At 33.6% G+C, this 19,211-nt stretch overlaps 1 protein-coding gene across 5 annotated transcripts in view; it reads left to right on the top strand.

Annotated features, from left to right (window-relative positions):
• The window catches only part of VPS13A (vacuolar protein sorting 13 homolog A), a 236,372-nt gene that overhangs the window by 107,915 nt on the left and 109,246 nt on the right, over nt 1-19,211 (top strand). For all 5 annotated transcript variants that reach the window (XM_036893494.2, XM_057498558.1, XM_036893497.2 and 2 more), the window contains 4 exons: nt 8,146-8,313; nt 9,598-9,902; nt 14,451-14,598; nt 15,939-16,089. In XM_036893494.2, coding sequence (XP_036749389.2) covers nt 8,146-8,313; nt 9,598-9,902; nt 14,451-14,598; nt 15,939-16,089 — 772 coding nt within the window. The remainder of the gene's footprint in view (nt 1-8,145; nt 8,314-9,597; nt 9,903-14,450; nt 14,599-15,938; nt 16,090-19,211) is intronic.

Raw genomic sequence — 19,211 nt, 5'->3', positions numbered from 1 at the left:
AGGAGAAGCTTTCAGTTTTTTGCTGTTAAGTATGATGTTGTCTGTGGGTTTGTCATATATGGCCTTTGTTATGTTGAGGTACTTGTCTTCTATACCCATTATGTTGAGAGTTTTTATCATGAGGATGTTGAATTTTGTCAAATGCTTTTTCTGCATCTATTGAGATGATCATGTCATTTTTGTTCTTTTTGTTGATGTGTTGGATGTTGATGGATTTTGAGATATTGTACTATCCTTCATCCATGGAATAAATCCCACTTGATCATGATGGATGATCTTTTTGATGTATTTTTGAATTAAGTTTGCTAATACTTTGTTGAGTATTTTTGTTTCTATGTTCATCAGGGATATTGGTCTGTAATTTTCTTTTTTTGTGGTATCTTTGCATGGTTTTCGTATTAGTGTGATGCTAGTCTCATATAATGAGTTTGGAAGTATTCTCTCCTCTTCTACTTGTTGGGAAACTTTAAGGGGGATGGATTTTTGGTCTTCTCTAAATGTTTGATAAAATTCAGCAGTGAAGCCATTTGGTCCAGGGATTTTGTTCTTCAGTACTTTTTTATTAACAGTTCAATTTCATTGCTGATAATTGTTCACATTTTTCTGTTTCTTGGTGGGTCTGTCTTGGAAAGTTGTATTTTTCTAGAAAGTTGTTCATTTATTTTAGGTTATCCAATTTGTTAGCTTATAATTTTCCATAGTATTCTCTAATAATTCTTTGTATTTCTGTGTTGTCTGTAGTGATTTTTCCTTTCTCATTTCTGATTCTGTTTATGTGTATACACTCTTTTTTTCTTGATAAGCGTGGCTGGGGTTTATCTATTTTGTTAATTTTCTTTAAGAACCAACTCCGTGTTTCATTGATTCTTTCTATTTATTTATTTATTTTTCTCAATTGTATTTATTTCTGCTCTGATCTTTATTGTGTTCCTCCTACTGACTTTGAGCCTCATTTGTTTTTCTTTTTCTAGTTTCGTTAATTGTGAGTTTAGACTGTTCATTTGGGATTGTTGTTCTTTCTTAATGCAAGTCTGTATTGCAATATACAGCCCTCTTATAACAGCCTTTGCTGCATCCCAAAGATTTTGGGGTGTTGAGTTTGTTTTTTTCATTTGTCTCCACATGTTGTTTGATCTTGTTTTTATTTGGCCATTGATCCATTGATTATTTAGGAGCATGTTCTTAATCATCCATGTGTTCGTGGGCTCTTTTGTTTTCTTTGCCTAATTTATTCCTAGTTTCATACTTTGTGTTCTGAGAAGCAGTTTGTCAGAATTTCAATCCTTCTGAATTTATTGAGGCTCTATTTTTGGCCTAGTGTATGAGCTATTCTTGAAAATGTTCCATGTGTACTTGAGAAGAATGTGTATCCTGCTGCTTTTGGGTGGAATGTGCTGTAGATGTCTGTTAGGTCCATCTGTTCTAATGTGTTGTTCAGTGCCTCTGTCTCCTTATTTTCTGTCTGGTTGACCTCTCCTTTGGAGTGAGTGGTATGTTTTGAAGTTTTGAAGTCTACTGAAATGAATGCATTGTGTTCTATTTCCCCATTTAATTTTGTTAGTATTTGTTTCACATATGTAGGTGCTCCTATGTTAGGTGCATAAATATTTATAATGGTTATATCTTCTTGTTGGACTGACCCCTTTATCATTATGTTATGGCCTTCTCTGTCTCCTTACTTTCTTTATTTTGAAATCTAATTAGTCTGAAACAAATATCACAACTCCTGGTTTTTTCTCCCTAATATTTGCATGAACTGTCTTTTTCCATCCCTTTGCTTTTAGTCTGTGTATGTCTTTGAGTTTGAAGTGAGTGAATCGTAGGCAGCGTATAGATGGGTCTTGTTTTTTAATCTATTTTGTAACTCTGTGTCTTTTGATTGGTGTATTCAGTCCATTACATTTAGGGTGATTATCAATAGATATGTATTTATTGCCACTGCAGGCTTTAGATTCATGCTTACCAAATATTCAAGGGAAGCTTCTTTACTATCTATCAGTCTAACTTAACTCACTTATTATGCTATTGGGTCCTGCCAGATTGTGGCTTTGCTACTTTACCCTTTTCTGTGAGGTCTTTTCTTCTCTCCAGATGTAAGCAGTCTGTTGCAGTCATCTTTTGGGTTGCTCTTTCAGGATTAGTTGTATTTGCTCTATTTTGGTGTTATGTGTGATTTGGGGAGGAGGTTTCTGCCTCACTTCTCACACTGCCATCTTTCTCCACCTCTTCCTTATATTTTCTTATAACTTGTATTGTGCTACGATAACAAGAGCCCCAAAACATCAGAGGTGCATGGCCCACAGGAATAAGGAATAAGAAACTTTCCAGAAACCATGGTTTGATTTGGTTCTATGGCTTTTATTTTAAAAAATCATAGTATTACAGCATTTAAGTAGCAGATTATTCATTTTATTTGCCCTATCTAGAAAATAAAGCTCACATAAATAATGCACTTATTCAAAGTTCTGCCAAGCAGTTAGTAAATGGAGCTTATATCATATTATATATGATATCATAACCCAATCCATTTACTTTTTTTCCTCTGTAATATTATTTTTAATACATCTATCAGGTGAAAAACCATTTACAAAAGGCTGCAAAATGAAAAGATTCTCACTTCTGGCCTCTAGTTCCACCCCATTTGTCTTCCCTTATTCCCTGAATTTGATTCCAATACACATGATTCTTAAACTGCCTTGTTCATTAACTGTCTACATGTCAAGGAAACAGAGACACATAGCATTTTGGTCTATATCAGGTCTTCTTAATTATTTTGCCATAACACACTATTTTGCCCTGAATGGGTTTTAGGTATAGTATGTTGAGCACCCCCTAGTTTTCTGGCATGGGGTAAAGGATACCTAGAGTCCTCAGATTAACTCTGTAGTGGAGCATCTTCCTCCATTTATCCTAGTTATGTGTTACACATTATATAGATAACTTATTTATGTGTCCCATAAGCTGAAAGGGATTCTAGCTGATGTTACATTCTTATGAAATAAAGTATAATTGTAAGTTAGTTTCTTATATCTTCTTCATAGAAAAGTGTTTTAAAAGTGAATGTTTGAAAAAATTACCTGGTTATTAATACTTGTTAATTCTGGGTGGCAATTCCATATGTCAGGATAATAATGCTGACTTCATAACTGAGTTTGAGAATGTTCTCTTCTCCTCTATTTTATGAAAATTTTATATAGGATTGGTATTATGTCTTCCTTAAGTGTTTGATGGAATTCACCAGGGAAGCTGTTTAGCCTTGGATGTTTTCCCAGGGGAAAGACCTTAATGATTATTCCATTTCTTTACTTGATACAGGCCTAATCAGATTTTCTAGTTGTTCTTAAACCAACTGCCAATGTGGGTCTTTTTTGAAGTTGTTGCATATATGTGGTTTCATTTCTATTATTCTTCACATTTGTTACCAAGAATGGAGATGATACAAAATACATAAATATAATATCCTTGTCTATTTTCCTCAATTGTCATTGAAGTTTTTTAAGTGCTTACATTTCCAACCTTAATATATTGCCCAGTTTTGTGGTGTTTAGAAATGTTTTATTTTGAAATAGCATATACACAAAAGCATGTAATGTAATTTAAATAACAACAGTAAAATAGGCACCTTTATATCCAACTTTCAAAGCAGTTAATAGAACATACCTCAGAAGTCACCAGTATGCGTTAACCTGGCATTTTTAATAAATTTTAACAACAATATATGAATCCTTTAATAAATTATTTCATTTCCCCCCATACTCCTTTAAAGAACATCATATTTTGTGTATTTTTGTCAGCCTTGCTTTTTTCATTCTGTATTATATTTTTGAGATTTATCTATGTTTATGTGTGTATATAGTTCACGCATTTCTATTACCTTGTAGAATTCCATTGTGTGAATATACCATTGGTTATTAGTTCATTATTCTGTTGATGGATATTTGGGTTGTTTCTAATTTTTTGTTTCTACAAACACTGTTGCTCTTACTAATCTTGTGAGTATAGTCTTTTACATATTTCAGGCAGTTGTTTCCAGGGAATCTATTTCTAATGGCATATGTACACCCAGTAGCAGTGGCAGAGAGATTTGGTGTTTGACTTTAATGCTAATGCTTGGAATTGTCAGACATTAAATTTTTTAAAGATCTGGAGTATATAATATGTGTTTCAATTTGTATTTTTTAACCGCTAATGAAATTGAGGATCTTTTAATACATTTATGGGCTTGCTATTCTGTGAAAAACCTATTAGTTTAGTTCAGGTGTCAGCAAACTTTTACTGTAAATACCAGATTGTGTAAAAGTTTTAGGTTTGTGGGTGAGGCAGTTTTAATTGAAACAATTCAACTCTGCTGTTGTAGTGTGAAAGCAGCCATAGATAATAAAGAAATGAGTGATTTGGCTGTGTTACAGTAAAATTTTATCTATGGATAATAAATGTAAATTTCTAATAATTCTATTATTGCAATTTTTATGTGCAATTTTATAATTGCATAGGTCACAGAATATTACTCTTTTGATACTTCTCAACTACTTAAAAGTATGAAAACACTTTGACCTATCCTACTCATTACAGTTTGTGACCCCTGGTTTAATTTATCAGTTTTAAGGGCAGGCATGTTTATTTTTTTCTTACTGATTTAATAGGTAATATTTATTTAATATTCTATACATTTGGTCCCTGCTTAGTATACATATATATTTTTTTATTTTGTTATCATTAATCTACAATTACATGAAGAACATAGTGTTTACTAAGGTTCCCCCTTCACCAAGTCCTCCCCACAAACCCCATTACAGTTACTGTCCATCAGCATAGTAAGATGTTGTAGAATCGCTACTTGTCTTCTCTGTATTGCACAGCCCTCCCCATCCCCCCCCCCACATTATACCTGCTAATCGTAGTACCCCCTTTCTTCTTCCCGGCCCTTATCCCTCCCTTCCCTCCCATTCTCCCCAGTCCCTTTCCCTTTGGTAACTGTTAGTCCATTCTTGGATTCTGTGATTCTGCTGCTGTTTTGTTCCTTCAGTTTTTCTTTATTCTTATATTCCACATATGAGTGAAATCATTTGGTATTTGTCTTTCTCTGCTTGGCTTATTTCACTAAGCATATACTCTCTAGCTCCATCCATGTTGTTGCAAATGGTAGGATTTGTTTTCTTCTTATGGCTGAATCATATTCCATTGTGTATATGTCCCACATCTTCTTTATCCATTCATCTACCGATGGACACTTAGGTTGCTTCCATGTCTTGGCTATTGTAAATAGTGCTGTGATAAACATAGGGGTGCATATGTCTTTTTCAAACTGGGCTGCTGCATTCTTAGGGTAAATTCCTAGGAGTGGAATTCCTTGGTCAAATGGTAAGTCTGTTTTGAGCATTTTGATGAACCTCCATAATGCTTTCCACAATGGTTGAACTAATTTACATTCCCACCAGCAGTGTAGGAGGGTTCCCCTTTTCTCAACAGCCTCGCCAACATTTGTTGTTGTTTGACTTTTGGATGGCAGCCATCCTTACTGGTGTGAGGTGATACCTCATTGTATTTTTATTTTGCATTTCTCTGATAATTAGCGATATGAAGCATCTTTTCATGTGTCTGTTGGCCATCTGAATTTCTTCTTTGGAGAACTGTCTGTTCAGCCCCTCTGCCCATTTTTTAATTGGATTATTTGCTTTTTGTTTGTTGAGTTGCGTGAGCTCTTTATGTATTTTGGGTGCCAACCCTTTATCAGATCTGTCATTTATGAATATATTCTCCCATACTGTAGGATACGGGTATGCTCCCTTTTTTGCTAGACTATTAGCATGGGAGTTGAGTCACTTTAGTGAAGAGCTGATCTGGGTTTGATTATTTTTTCCTCCATATTACTGCCTACAACACACCATGGCTTCAGATTCCATTAGTTATACATTCGCTCAGGCAGGGGGTAGTATTGCTAGAAGTCAGCTATCTGTCTAGCTTCTGATCTTCCCTTGTTCAGCTTCTGATCTTCCCTCTATGCCTGTATCTCAGAAAGTTCTCCTTCCACACTACTGGCTCTCTCTTTGATGTTAGAGTCCACTGCTGCTTTTTCTCAGTGTTTGCCAGCTTGATGGCGGAAATAGAGGAGGTGTTCTAGGTAGGCTTGCCAGTTGTCTTCGCCCAGCTTCAGTGCTAATGAGGTCTGTTTCTCAAAATCTCATAAATGAGGCATTCTTGATGATCCCATCTCTCTTTCCAGTGGTGTCTGATTGATGTCTTTGGTAGCTCCTGTGTGGGAGGGAGAGAGCATTTTTCCCTGCCCCAGCAGACAGTGCCTATAATGGACTGGTCCCAGTAAGGTTTCTTCCCAGAGGTGTAAAAGGAGTTTTATTTTTGCCCCTGAGTTATAGTATTTTAACCTGTGTCCTGAGGGAAAAAGTACTGCCTTTCTCTGAGTTTCTTAAAGCTTTTGTTCTGAGAAGAGAATAATCCTGGTGGACCTTGAGCCTTTTCTGCAGGGGTAGGCTTCTCCTCATTGTACCAAGGAAAGATTTTTCTGGTCTTCCACTCTTTCTCATATGAGCTCCCAACTGCCAGAGAGCTCCCAGTGAAGTACTTGCAACAGAGCATGAACTCCTCTTGTGTCTGTGGTTCCTATGGATTCTGTATCTCACATTAGTCCATAGTCAGTCTTTACCATTTTAGCTGAATTCTTCTTACCTGACTGGCATCTTTTTTTCCTGCCCTTTACCATGGTGAGCTCATGCTTCTGGTCTGTCTTTTTTGAAGGTATCTTTTTTCCCTTCTATTTTTGGCTGTTTGGTTGGCTTGTGACCTCAATTTCTAATGGTTTTAAGAAAAGTTATGATTTTATAGTTTATCTGGTTTTTATTGTTAAAGTTTGGAGTGAGCCCCTCTCCAGCATTGTATATCCTAGGCAGAACCAGAACTCCTATTCTTTTCATCTTGTAACTTAGCTTTCAGAGATCCTTCCTGTCTTTGGTTCCTGAGGGGTTTTTTTGTTCCATGTTGGAGTTTGCTTGCCAATGGCTCTTCAGCCCTCTCCTTTGCGTCTAGGATTCAGGAGGGTCAATAAAGTTGTAAACTAAGTTATTTAGTGCTCTATCTTCCAAAATATTTTTGATGTTTCACACCTGCTTTTGTCTCTCTCATTTTTACCCGGTATTGCAGAACCTTAGTTTTTAAATAGTAGGTAATTCTTGTTTGGCAGTTGAGATGACTCTTCACAAACTAATAAGGAACAGGAGAATAGTGATGAGAGAATCCTTTGAGGAACCTGGAAAATCTAGTCACATACCTCAAAACAAGAGAAGTAGATTTCACTAAGTTTTGGACGTACAGTCTTTTTCAGACTTTTGACAGTGACCAAAAAATACATTTATATGGCAACTGCAAGTACAGAAGTATAAACAGTAAATGAAAATGTATGTTCTCTTAATCTTAATAAAATAGTTATTTTACCAGCAAAAAATGGGCTTACTTGGGAACAGCAGAGAATTGCAACCTGGGACATTCAGGCTATAGCAAAAGCATAGGCAAGTCCAAAGAACAAAGGAGAGCACCTCTGTTTTATAGGGAAAGGGGCCAAGTTGCGAGAACCACTCTAAGCCAAAAGCCCATTGGCATAAAACTTGGAGTCCCACGTGTCATGGCTTCTCATTGGCTGAATTGTGACAGTCTCTCATTGGCTGGGCTTTTGCAGTCGGGAGGAAGATGGAAACCTTCCTTACTGCTGGTCTGTAAAGTATCTAAAATAGTATGAAGACCATCTCTTCTGTCAGGGCCTGTGATTCAGGAAAAGTGGTAGGAAGGAAAGCTTCCCTTAAGGCTTCCCAGTGCTTCTGTCAGTGAGGGTTCTTTTTATTAATTTTCACAATTCTGATGATTTTACTTATGTTTGCGCCAATTACAAAAAAATTGGGGCCAAACCCGTTAGATTGATTTCATGGCCTACAAATGGAGCTACCACCACCATTTGAAAAACCTTGCAGTGTAGGTTCTAATAAAGGAGTTAGAATTGTTACCCTGTTTATACTTGCCTTGAATACTTGGAAGATTTTTCCAAATATGTGTGTATATTATTATTTTTTGCTTTATTTTTGTACTGAAGACATACCATTTCAAATTTGGAACTTGACAGTTGAATTTTCTCACATTAAGGCTGTTTATATCACTGGGAAAGAAGTTTTCAGCTTCAAAATTGTATCTTATGTGGATGCAACTGCTGGTTCTGCATACACAGATATGGATGTGGTTGACATTCAAGTTAATTTAACTGTTGGTTGCATCGAAGTAGTTTTTGTCACAAAATTTCTATATTCTATAATGGTAAGTATGTTAACCAATTATTTCCTACTAGTTGGAATTTGTGTCAAACTTAGATGAAGAAGAGTAACTCCTTGCTTGTTTTTTCCTGATTTTTCATAATTTTCTGGGTATTATTTTTCATGACTGAAATGTATAGTACATTATTTATATGGCATCATTTTCATATGGGAAAATTCTAGTTAATTGATATATATGTTAACATATTAAATGTGTACATTATATTTCATATGTAATATGTTTTAAATATTAATTGAATTATTTTATACTTATACATCATGGTTTAAGTCTGTTTTACCTGCCTTCCAACTCTAATATACTGTTTATATAATTGAAGTTATTTTGGTCTTAGGTAATCATTAAGAAAATTTTATTTTCTATTGCATTATAATTCTGTGACTATCTGGGGCTTTTTAAAGGGCTTAGATTTAACCCCTACATGACACTGCCCAAGGTGTTTAAGTTCTGTTCCTGCTTTCATAGTTTTTTTTCCTGTGTCATACCTGTCTCTGTGACTTCACTATTAATTCTTTTAAAATGCTCTAAATTTTGGTGAATAAACTAAATGATCAGTTGATTCTAAATAAAATTTGTTGCTATTTTTGTGATATTTTTAATTGAGGTTACCATGCAAGTTTTCCTGTAGCCATAAACAAATTATTTGTACATAAAAAATAGGAATAAACAAATATTCCTTGTCTAGTTTATTTTTTCTAATCTTTTTGTTTTTATAATTCAAAAGCATTGTCTCTAAGCCCTGTTCTGTAACCTTATATTGAAAAATTACTAAAAAGCTTTTTACCCTAGATATGAAAATTAAGTATATTTCTAGGTATATTTTATGTCACTGAACTATTTTTTCCAGAATTTTGAAGTTGGAAAGTTTAGAGTTCTTGACAAATATATTTTATGTTTTTATCTTACAAACATAAATAAGCTCTCAGTCCACTGAGGTTGTAGGGACATAAAAATGTGACTGTTTAGCCATTAGGGAAAAATGAGATGATATGGGAAATAGTTATCAGTTAACTATTGGAATATTCACATGTTGTTTTGTTCTAGGGACTAGATTTTTATTTTATTGTGTTCCTGTATCTTTGTGTTTCTCAATTTTTATTGATGAAAATTAAGATTTAATATAGACCACCAGACTGAATAATAAATAATGCTTGGTTGTACCAAGAAAAAACTTATTATTATGGAGGTAAAATCATAAATACCAAAATACATTTAATAATTTTATTCCTTAATGGTAACCTTAAGAATATCATTCTGTTATCTTTATAGGCTTTTATAGATAATTTTCAAGCAGCTAAACAAGCCTTGGCAGAGGCAACCGTTCAAGCAGCAGGAATGGCTGCTACTGGTGTAAAAGAATTGGCACAAAGGAGTTCTAGAATGGCATTGGATGTTAACATCAAAGCCCCAGTTGTCGTCATCCCACAGTCTCCAGTGTCTGAAAATGTTTTTGTTGCTGATTTTGGTCTAATCACAATGACAAATACATTCCATATGATAACAGAGAGCCAGAGCAATCCCCCTCCCATTATTGATTTGATAACGATAAAGCTGAGTGAAATGAGACTATACAGGTAAGCTTTTCACAGGTACATATGTGTAAATGCAGTCCTTTTCTAACTTTGTATTAAAGGCTTTGTTATTCTGAGTCTTAATGTTTACAGTGAAATTTTATAATAACTATACTTAATTTTATGATTCTGTCTTCCCCAAGTATTTTTTGGCAAGATCAGTTATAGTCTTCTAGTCTTTAAAAACCTAAAAAGTATTTGAAAATGACTCGTCATTAGGAATGTTGTAAAATTTATTGTCTGAGGATGTGTATTTGTGCTTCTTTATAAATTACAAGGTTATGGAAATGAGAGAATTTTTAATATGTTTATTCACTTTGCAAATACAGTATTACCCTAACTCCTCTATCAGCCTTATGCTGTAGATCTGATAGTCTAATTAAAGCATACACACACACACACACACACACACACACACACACACACACACACACACAGAGTAGAGTATTAACCTTATGTAATCATTGGGAAGTAGAATTAGTAATTAGGGGAATAAATGAATATCCAGATAGTTCCAGAACTTTTTACTGTTGTTTCTGTGCCATTTTTAATCATCTCTGGATTCAGCGCCCTATCCCTTTCCAGCTTGGATCCATCTCTATTTGTATTTTTCACTTGCCCTCTTCTTTCTTCCTGACTTTTTTTTTCATCTCATTTTGTATTTTTTTTTTGTTTTGCTATTTCTTCTTCTCTTTGGTCCCTAGTTGGTCTGTCTCTCTCCCTCCCTTCCATCAATTAAATATTTTTAAAGCAGTTTTATTGAGAGATAATTAGCATGTAATAAATTGTTTATCTTTATACAATTTGATAATGTTTGATATGTATACACTTGTGACAGTTTGTGTACAGTTGTATTATTTCTTCCTTAAATATTTGATAGAACAGGATTCACCAGTAAAGACATCCAGGCCTGGAATTTGCTGTAGGAAATTTTTAACTACAATTTCTATTTCTTCAGTAAACTTAGAACTATTCAAATTATTTTCTTTTTTGAGTGGTCTTTGTTAACTTTTCAAAGAAATTTTTCCATTTTATCTAAGTCATAGTATTTTATGGCATAAAATTGTTTATAATATTCCCTTCTTATTAATATCTGCAGTGATGTTACCTCCTTCATTCTTGATATTTATAATTTATGACTTTTTACGAATCAGCTAGCTAAAGAGTTTATCAGTTTTATTGATCTTAAGGAACCAGTTTTCTTTCTTGTTTTTGTTTTTCTTCCATTGATTTCTGCTTTGGTTATTTTTTTCTTTTTGCTCACTTTGGGTTTAATTTTGCTCTTTGTCTAAGTTTCTTTAGGTGATAACTAAAGTTATTGATTTGAACATTTCTTTTTTTTCTAATACAGGCATTCAGTGATAAGATTGTGAGGTTTCTCTCTGTAGCTCTCTTCTCTCTGACATTTTACTGTATGAACTCTAGCTGCCTCAGTCTCCCTGGACTATCAGCTCTTGTCTTCTCAGCTCATGGTTTTGCTCGTCTTTTCTTGGCTCACCCCTCCCTATGCCATGGCCTGTGAATTATCTTAAAACATTGTTGGGCCCACCTTATTTTTTTTCCCATCTCTCAGGAATCATTGTCCATAGCCTGATGTTCTGTGTCCTCAAAAACATTTTTTAATATATTTTGTGTGGATTGTTTTATTGTTGTTGTCATTGTGCAGAGGGTTGTTGCAGGCAGGAGGGTGAATCTGGTTCATGTTACTCCATCTTGGATGGAGGGAGAAATTTCATCAATTTTTGAATATGTCTTAAGCATCTGATGTATTCCAGGAACTGTGCAAGAAACACTAAGTATAAAAGTGAGCAATCTCTACTGGGGGTTAATAAGTAGTACCTACTTCATTGGGTTATTGAGCTAGGTGCTATTTAGTGAATTTGATGAGCTGATGCATAAAAACAGTGGGAGGGTTGTAGACAATAGGTCAAAAAAGGAGGTAAAACTGGAGATTGGAAGAATAGTTTGACAACTATTGAGTATTTCACATAATTATGTATGATGCAGTCTAGGGTAGAAAAATGAGGTAGTAGAGAACTAACCAGTTATGAGCAATTTTAAAAGTAGAAATAATAGTAACTGATTATTGAATGGATGTCATGGTTAAAGCAAAGAAGTGAAAATTGTAGACTTGTAAAATTCAGTGTTTTCGGGCTTGTAAAATTTAGTGGTTGGTAATCAGCTCACTGAGATAAGACAGAGCAATGTAGAAAAAACAGTACAGTGGATATATTAATGAGTTCTCTAATGGGCAGAATAACATGGAAGTGGTTTTGCAACTTTCATATGAAGATATCTAGAAAAAGATCTGGAATGCTGTTGGACATATGTGTCTGGATATTAGGAGAGTGTTTGGATTTCTAGATTTGGGAGTACTTAGTAATATTATCTAGTTATTGAAGCCTTTGGAGCAAGTGAGATCACAGAGGAAGTTTGTAGAGTGGGACATACAGGTCAGAATTCTGAGGAATGCCAATATTTAAGGAATTGTCAGAAGAACCCTCAAAAGAGACTAAGAAGGAGCAGGCAGAGAGATGGGAGGGAAGCCAGGACAATGTGATGAGGCAACGTTGAGGGTCCCCTTGTTATTGTTAACCGTGAATTAATATTATATGTTTTTTTCATGCCATACTTGATATTTGGTGTTGGATTCAGGCAAGACTGAATTTTTAACCAACAGGTGTGCCTGAAGAATGTGGGACAGAATTTTAAGTACTGAGAGTCATGTTGATAGATTATGGAAGACAAAGAAATTAAAGACAAGAGGGTACTGATAGTTAAAGAATGTACAGAGTGATTTATAAACTAGAGATTCAACAATTTCATTTTCTTCAAAAACAAGCACTGACTAGTTGTTGATAGATTATAGCAAGAGTAGGTGGTGGTAAAACTGGATGGTATTCTTCATAAAGGAATAAAAGTGAGTTAAGGAGCATCATTGCAAATTAAGAAAAATGATTTCTGTCTTTTTAACCTTGAGATAGGTAGAGTGTTGGAAGAAAAATCAGCTTCTATTTAATAGAAATCCATGGAAAGTTAGGTTTCAATTAAGATAAGAAATGACTGATACATTTAGGAGGATATGGAAAATGTAGAATGATTTGTTCAACTCCAGGGGTTTCAGAAATTACAGGGAAATAAATATTGAGGTAAGATACTTCTATTTTAGTAATAGACTGTACATGTAGAGTAATGATTTTAAGCTTTAGGTGGTTCATTAACTTGGAGTTTAAACTGTATAAAAGTCTGAATTTATGAAAAATATAATATTTACGTATCTATATTTAATCACATTTTAATTTCAAGAAAACAGTAGGTGTACATTAGGTGTGTGTCTATACCACCAAGAGGTTGCTTTTAAGAGTGCACTAAATACCTCTAGAGCACTAAAAATATTGTTATTTTTATGTCCAAAAAAGAATTTATATTTTATTGAAGAAATACATCAAATAGTATTAGGATGAACATAAAAGATTGTTGACAATATAACCACCCAAAGAAAACTACTATTAATAATTTGGTATGTTTCTTCTAGGTCATTGTATCTGCACATATATTTAAATTCAGTAAAATAAGAATTATTTTGTATTTTTGGGTTGTAAATTCCTTTTTTCCCTTAACAATATACTTTAAGTATTTTTCCATGTTATTTTGAATGCATAGTTTTTCCAAATACTTCATTTTATTCTATAGGTTTTAAAAATCCATTTGCTTGTTGTTAGAAACTTTAGTTGATTTTTTTTTGCCATTATATATCAACACTGTAGTAATGATTCATATCTTTGTTCATCAATACTTACATGATTTTCTACTCATTTCTTTAGTATAACTCATTTCCTTTGGAGGAATTCCTAGAAATAGAATTACTGTTACAGAATATAACCAATTTTCCATAAAATACTTTAAAAATAATTGGTATTTGAAAATTCATTTTAGTTACACCTTCATAGAAAGCACATAAACACAAACAAATATTTCATATCTGTGACTGCCTGTATTGAAATCATTTTGTTGGCAAAACTGTTAATGACAATATAAACATTTAAAACATATTTATAATACTTTTTAAAGGAAATTTGTAAAACTTATACAAGGGCGAGAAAGAAACATTGACTAAATGTAGGGAGAAATTTTTCCCTTATCTAACATTACAAAGATGTCAATTTCTGTGCAACATGCAGAAAAGCAACCAGAAGTCCAGTAGCTGTGTCGTATATAATAAATATTGAGGATACAAAGACGTGCATGCACGGTTAGCTGCTGGGCTTTCTATTCTGCTTCATTATTTTAATTATTTTAGTTTTATAATACATTTTAGCTCTTCTTATTGCAGTGTATATTGGTAGTACCTTTCTAATATGGAACACTTCATCTCAGAGAAAGTCATCTACATTTCTAGTGGGATGGAACATCTCAGTTTGATGTGAAAAGCCTGATAGATTTAACTTTTCATGCAAAAAAATTTTGATTTCTACTATTTGTGTATAAAATTTTTTTCCATTATTTGAGTTTATATGAAATAATTCAAAACAATTTTATTTCTACCTACAGGACTCAGTTTATTAATGGTACATACCAAGAAGTACTGGATCTACTACTGCCATTAAATCTTGAGGTGATTGTTGAGCGAAATCTATCCTGGGAGTGGTACCAAGAAGTTCCTTGTTTTAATGTAAATGCTCAGCTAAAGCCCATGGAGGTAACTTTTGGTTCCTTATTGATTTGTTTTGTTACTTAAAAAATATTGCTTGAGAACATAAGGCATTTGGGTACAGAAGTTATATATTAATGTCATTGTCAGAACTGAATAGTGATATTAACCTAAACTTCATTGAATAGTCTTCATTTCTTCACTCACTCAATAAATAATTGAGTGCCTAGTGTGTGTTAGGCCTTGTGATAAATTTGGAGATACAGTGGCAAAGAAGCTATGACCTTGTCTCTGGCTTCATGGAACTTACTAGTCTAAAATGCAGGAGTTGGTGCATTAATGTTCAGAGGCATGATGATTTGGCAGTAAAAAGTACACAGGCTCATAATTAAAATACTTACAAAATGTGGTAAATTCTATGAAGGAAACAAATATTAGACATGGTAAGTAGCCAGTTGATTATATTAATACAGAACTTAATGGAAAGGTCTAGACTAGAAATGACAATTTGGAAGTCATCAACATATGAGATATATGAAATAACCTAGTGAGGGCCCTAGAAAAATGGGGAGTTGGAAGATGAAAATGGCAAATAGGTCAGTACCTTAGGCATAACTTACCTTTCTGTTGGTTGATAATTGCTCCAAACAAAACTACCCGCAGTTTGTATTTTTCCCTCTTGACTGGATGGAAGTCAAAACTATATCACATGCTTTGCTGATGTGACAGCAACATATACTGTGTCTGGAAAATGGGTGTAGTGTATCTGTAACTAGATCTCCTTAGAAAGGATTTTATATGAACATTTGGTCACATGTTAAACAGTTTTTCCCAACTTTTATAATCTTCTATTTGTGTTGGTCTGGGGAATTGGGGTTGTTTTATTTTGTTTTCCCTGCCAGCCATAGCCCTGGTAGGTTCAATTGGCAATTGAGGAAAAGTTGGGGAGAGGTTTTTTTTCCTAAACTAGGCCTATGAAGAGAAATAAGCCACATTAAACCATCTGCCTTACTGGGTTCCCCAGGGAAGGAAAAAATAATCTTCCATTCTTATTTCCAAGTGTTTATCTTTAGTTTTGGTTTTGGAAAAATGTTAATTGAAGTAAAAATAAAAACTAATTTCATACTGCAAAAAATTGAAATAAAATTACTAGGTTATTGGTGCATTCAGAACAAAAAGTTTATCACATATAGCTTTTTTGGTATTGGTATCTAATTTACTTCTGTGTTTTCAAGGTACATGGACATTTAGAGAACTGAATATTTAGTAGAAATATTTGATCAGTAAATTGTTTTTGTAGAGGATTGAAATGGGATTATTTTTCTTAATGAGAATTTTTAACTACATGAAGTAGTAATGTTAAAATAAGCAAACTATTTTTTTAACAGTTCATTCTTAGTCAAGAAGATCTAACAACTATTTTTAAAACGTTGTATGGCAATTTATGGTACGAAGAAAGTGACAGTGCTTCACCTTCAGGAATTAAAGACCAGTGTAGTGTTACTAGTGGAGTTACTAATGCTTCACACCACTCAGGAGGTATGTTGTTAACCTTAAATTAGTTCCTTCTCCCATGCCTACTTCCTTCTTTTATCCTTCCTTCCATTTTCTAGTTCTAGTTTTGGGTAAAATAAAATTTATAAATATTTTCTAACTAGCTAATCCCATTCAGCTGTATCTAAATTGTCTGTTAGTCGTTCTGTTAATTTTTTTTCTTGAATCAAAAATTCTCATCTTGTGACAAAATTACTTAGTATTTATTCATTACCCCAACTACCTATAGAACCTTATTTTCAGTTTTTATCCTGTACACCCTCTTCTCCCTTATTTCTAGTGCAGCATATATATCAGGTGGGATATTTTATATTAATATTAGGAGTATCAAAATTAAGGATGTATTGAAAGAGTGATCATTAGAAAATAATGGATTTCAATAAATATTTGGAAGATGGATGGATGGAACAGAACAGAGGGAACTCAGAAAGAGGATGCATCCAATATTGGATTTAATGTGCGTTGTGGAATTTGATTGGGTTCTAAATTTATCACCAGCATATACAGAGAATTAGGTCAGTTAGGGCTCCTGGGATGATTTTGCTTCATACGAATAAAGTTCTCCTCATTTTGGCATTTTGGAAGCTCTCCAAACCTACCTACCTCAAAGTGAAACTGACTAGCCTTCAAACCCACTCTTACAAAGCCCTGAAACACTACACAGCTTTTTCAGTCAGAGAGAATTCTACCACAGAAACAATCATACTTTTATAACAGTACAGGAAACCCCATCCTTAATAACTAGAATAACTAACTGAGTCCTATATTGTTAAATGGTCAGCTATGAAGAAAATCACAAGAACCTAAGCACAAAAGAAACCAAGATAGACATTGTTTTTTGAATGAAACAGAAATAATTGAGGGAACAGAAGAAAATGTAAACAAACCAAACTCTAATTCATAATCAGAAGATTTAAAAAATGTAAGAACTGAATCTTACCATCATTACCCTCTACCCTCCCAAGATAAGAAAAGAGTTCTTGGAAGCCAAAAATATGATTGCTGAAATTTTGAAACAGAACAAGTGCTCTAAGCATGGGTTTAGAATGGAAGTACTGAGTTGGAATATACAGCTGAAGTAATCTCCCATAACATAGAGAAAAAGTAGCACAGAGATGGAAAATGAGATAAAACTTAAGAGTGACAAAACTTCAGTTCAAAAGGTCCAGTTCCAAAATAAGTATTTTAGTAGAAAGAGCTGAGAAAATGGAAGAGAAGAATATTAGAAAGAAATAATAGAAAACGCACCAGAACTAAGTGAATATCAAAAAAAGCTCTTGAATATAAAGAATCTTGGAAAACCAAGTTTCAAGCAAATTGAATAAAGACACCCATGCAAACCCATTTTCATGAAATGTCAGAGTAACAAAGGTAAGATTTTTAGTTTCTGAAAAAAAGAAACAGGCTGCTGATGAAGGTTTGCAAAAAAAGCTAATTGGAATCCGATTTATCATCAACAAAACTGGGTGGGATGGAATGAGATGTATGGATCATAAATGACAATGGAGGAATATAGTCAAAGTTGTAAGGAAAATGATTTTGAAGATAGGATTCAATATACGGCCAAACCATCATCCAAATGTGAAAACACAATAATTCTCATATTTTTAATGGCTCAAAGTTTACTTCCTTCATACCCATTGCTGAAGAAACTATATTCTAGCAAAACAAACAAGGGTTTCAGGAGAGGAAAACATGAGGTGCAGAAACAATGGACCTACCCAGGAGTGCATTGAAGAGGAATCCCCAAATTATCTAGGTTAGATTAAGTTTACTAGACAAGTAAGTTTACTAGGTAAGTAAGCTAGGTAACTTTTACTAGGCTAGAAAGTACTTAGTTTTCATTAAAGAGGAATTCAGAATGCCTTAAAATAAAAAGAAGTGGAAGAATGTCTAAAGAAAAAAAGCGTAAATTGTATTTGGTATGTAAAATGATGAATTAATTAACTGCATAAATGATATGGAGAGGAAAGCATGTTTTCTGGTCCTGAGAAGGGAGAAATCAGCTATTTATTCTGGTGCAGAAGAGAAGTGGACCAAGTTTTGCATGATTTTGAGCCAGTGTTTGAATGTGAGAAGGGATTCTTTTTTGAAAGAGGTACCAGTTGTGATGTTGAAGCAGCAGAGAAAATATTATAATCAACTCTTAGTCTCTTTATTGAAAATTATTACATAGCCATAGTTAAAAAAAAACACATGAAAAACATAGTTAAGAAACACAGAAAAGGTTACTATGTAAATAAGAAAGCAAATGTTATTAACCATGTTAACACAGAAACAAAGATATAACTGACCAAAGCTGGAAAAGAGGAAGGTAGAGAAAATGGTAAAGACTTAAATAGTGGGAAGTATAAAGATAATTTTAACAATTAGTATCATGTGAATGCTTTTATTACTGCTTTAACTCCTCCTTCGTCCCCCTATTCCTACCCCACTAGATTATTTTAAAGCAAATCTCAGATAATATACGTAATTGAAACTTATGTATAAGCAGGATGAATTTTACCTTTTAAATATAGTAACATATAACCCATAAATAATGAGCAATACTCCCATTAAACCATGAAAATAGTCTATTAGCTTTCATATATCTATCTGATTGTCTCATAAATGTCTCTTTACAAGTTTTTTTTAAATGGTCATAAAGAGATCAATTTATAAAGAAGATAAAATAAATTTCAATGTGTATAACAACAGAGCTTCAAAATATATGCAGCAAAAACAGAACTAAAGGAGGAAATACACCTAATTGAGAATCACAGCTGGGGATTTAGCACACCACTCTTGGTAGAATATAGACAAAAAAAATCAGAAAGATTATAGAACATTTGAACACTGTGTTGTTAACAAACTTGACATTGGTATAATATTACACTAAACATTTGCAGTGTATACTTTTTCTTAATAGGGCTCCTGGAATATTCACAAAAATAGACCATTTTGGGGGCCATAAAGCTTCTTGACCACATAGAATTAAATTAGAAATTAATAGCAATAGGGTGGCAAAAAAGCTTGAAATACTTGAACATTAAACAATAATAAATAACCCATGGGCCAAAAAAGAAAAGATAAGGGATATTAGAAAATTGCTTAAACTGAACTATAAT

This window comes from Manis pentadactyla, chromosome 3 (genome assembly GCF_030020395.1).
Source record: "Manis pentadactyla isolate mManPen7 chromosome 3, mManPen7.hap1, whole genome shotgun sequence".
Taxonomy (NCBI): domain Eukaryota; kingdom Metazoa; phylum Chordata; class Mammalia; order Pholidota; family Manidae; genus Manis; species Manis pentadactyla.
The sequence above is the reverse complement of the archived record's forward strand: the minus strand, read 5'-3'. Positions and strand labels throughout refer to the sequence as shown.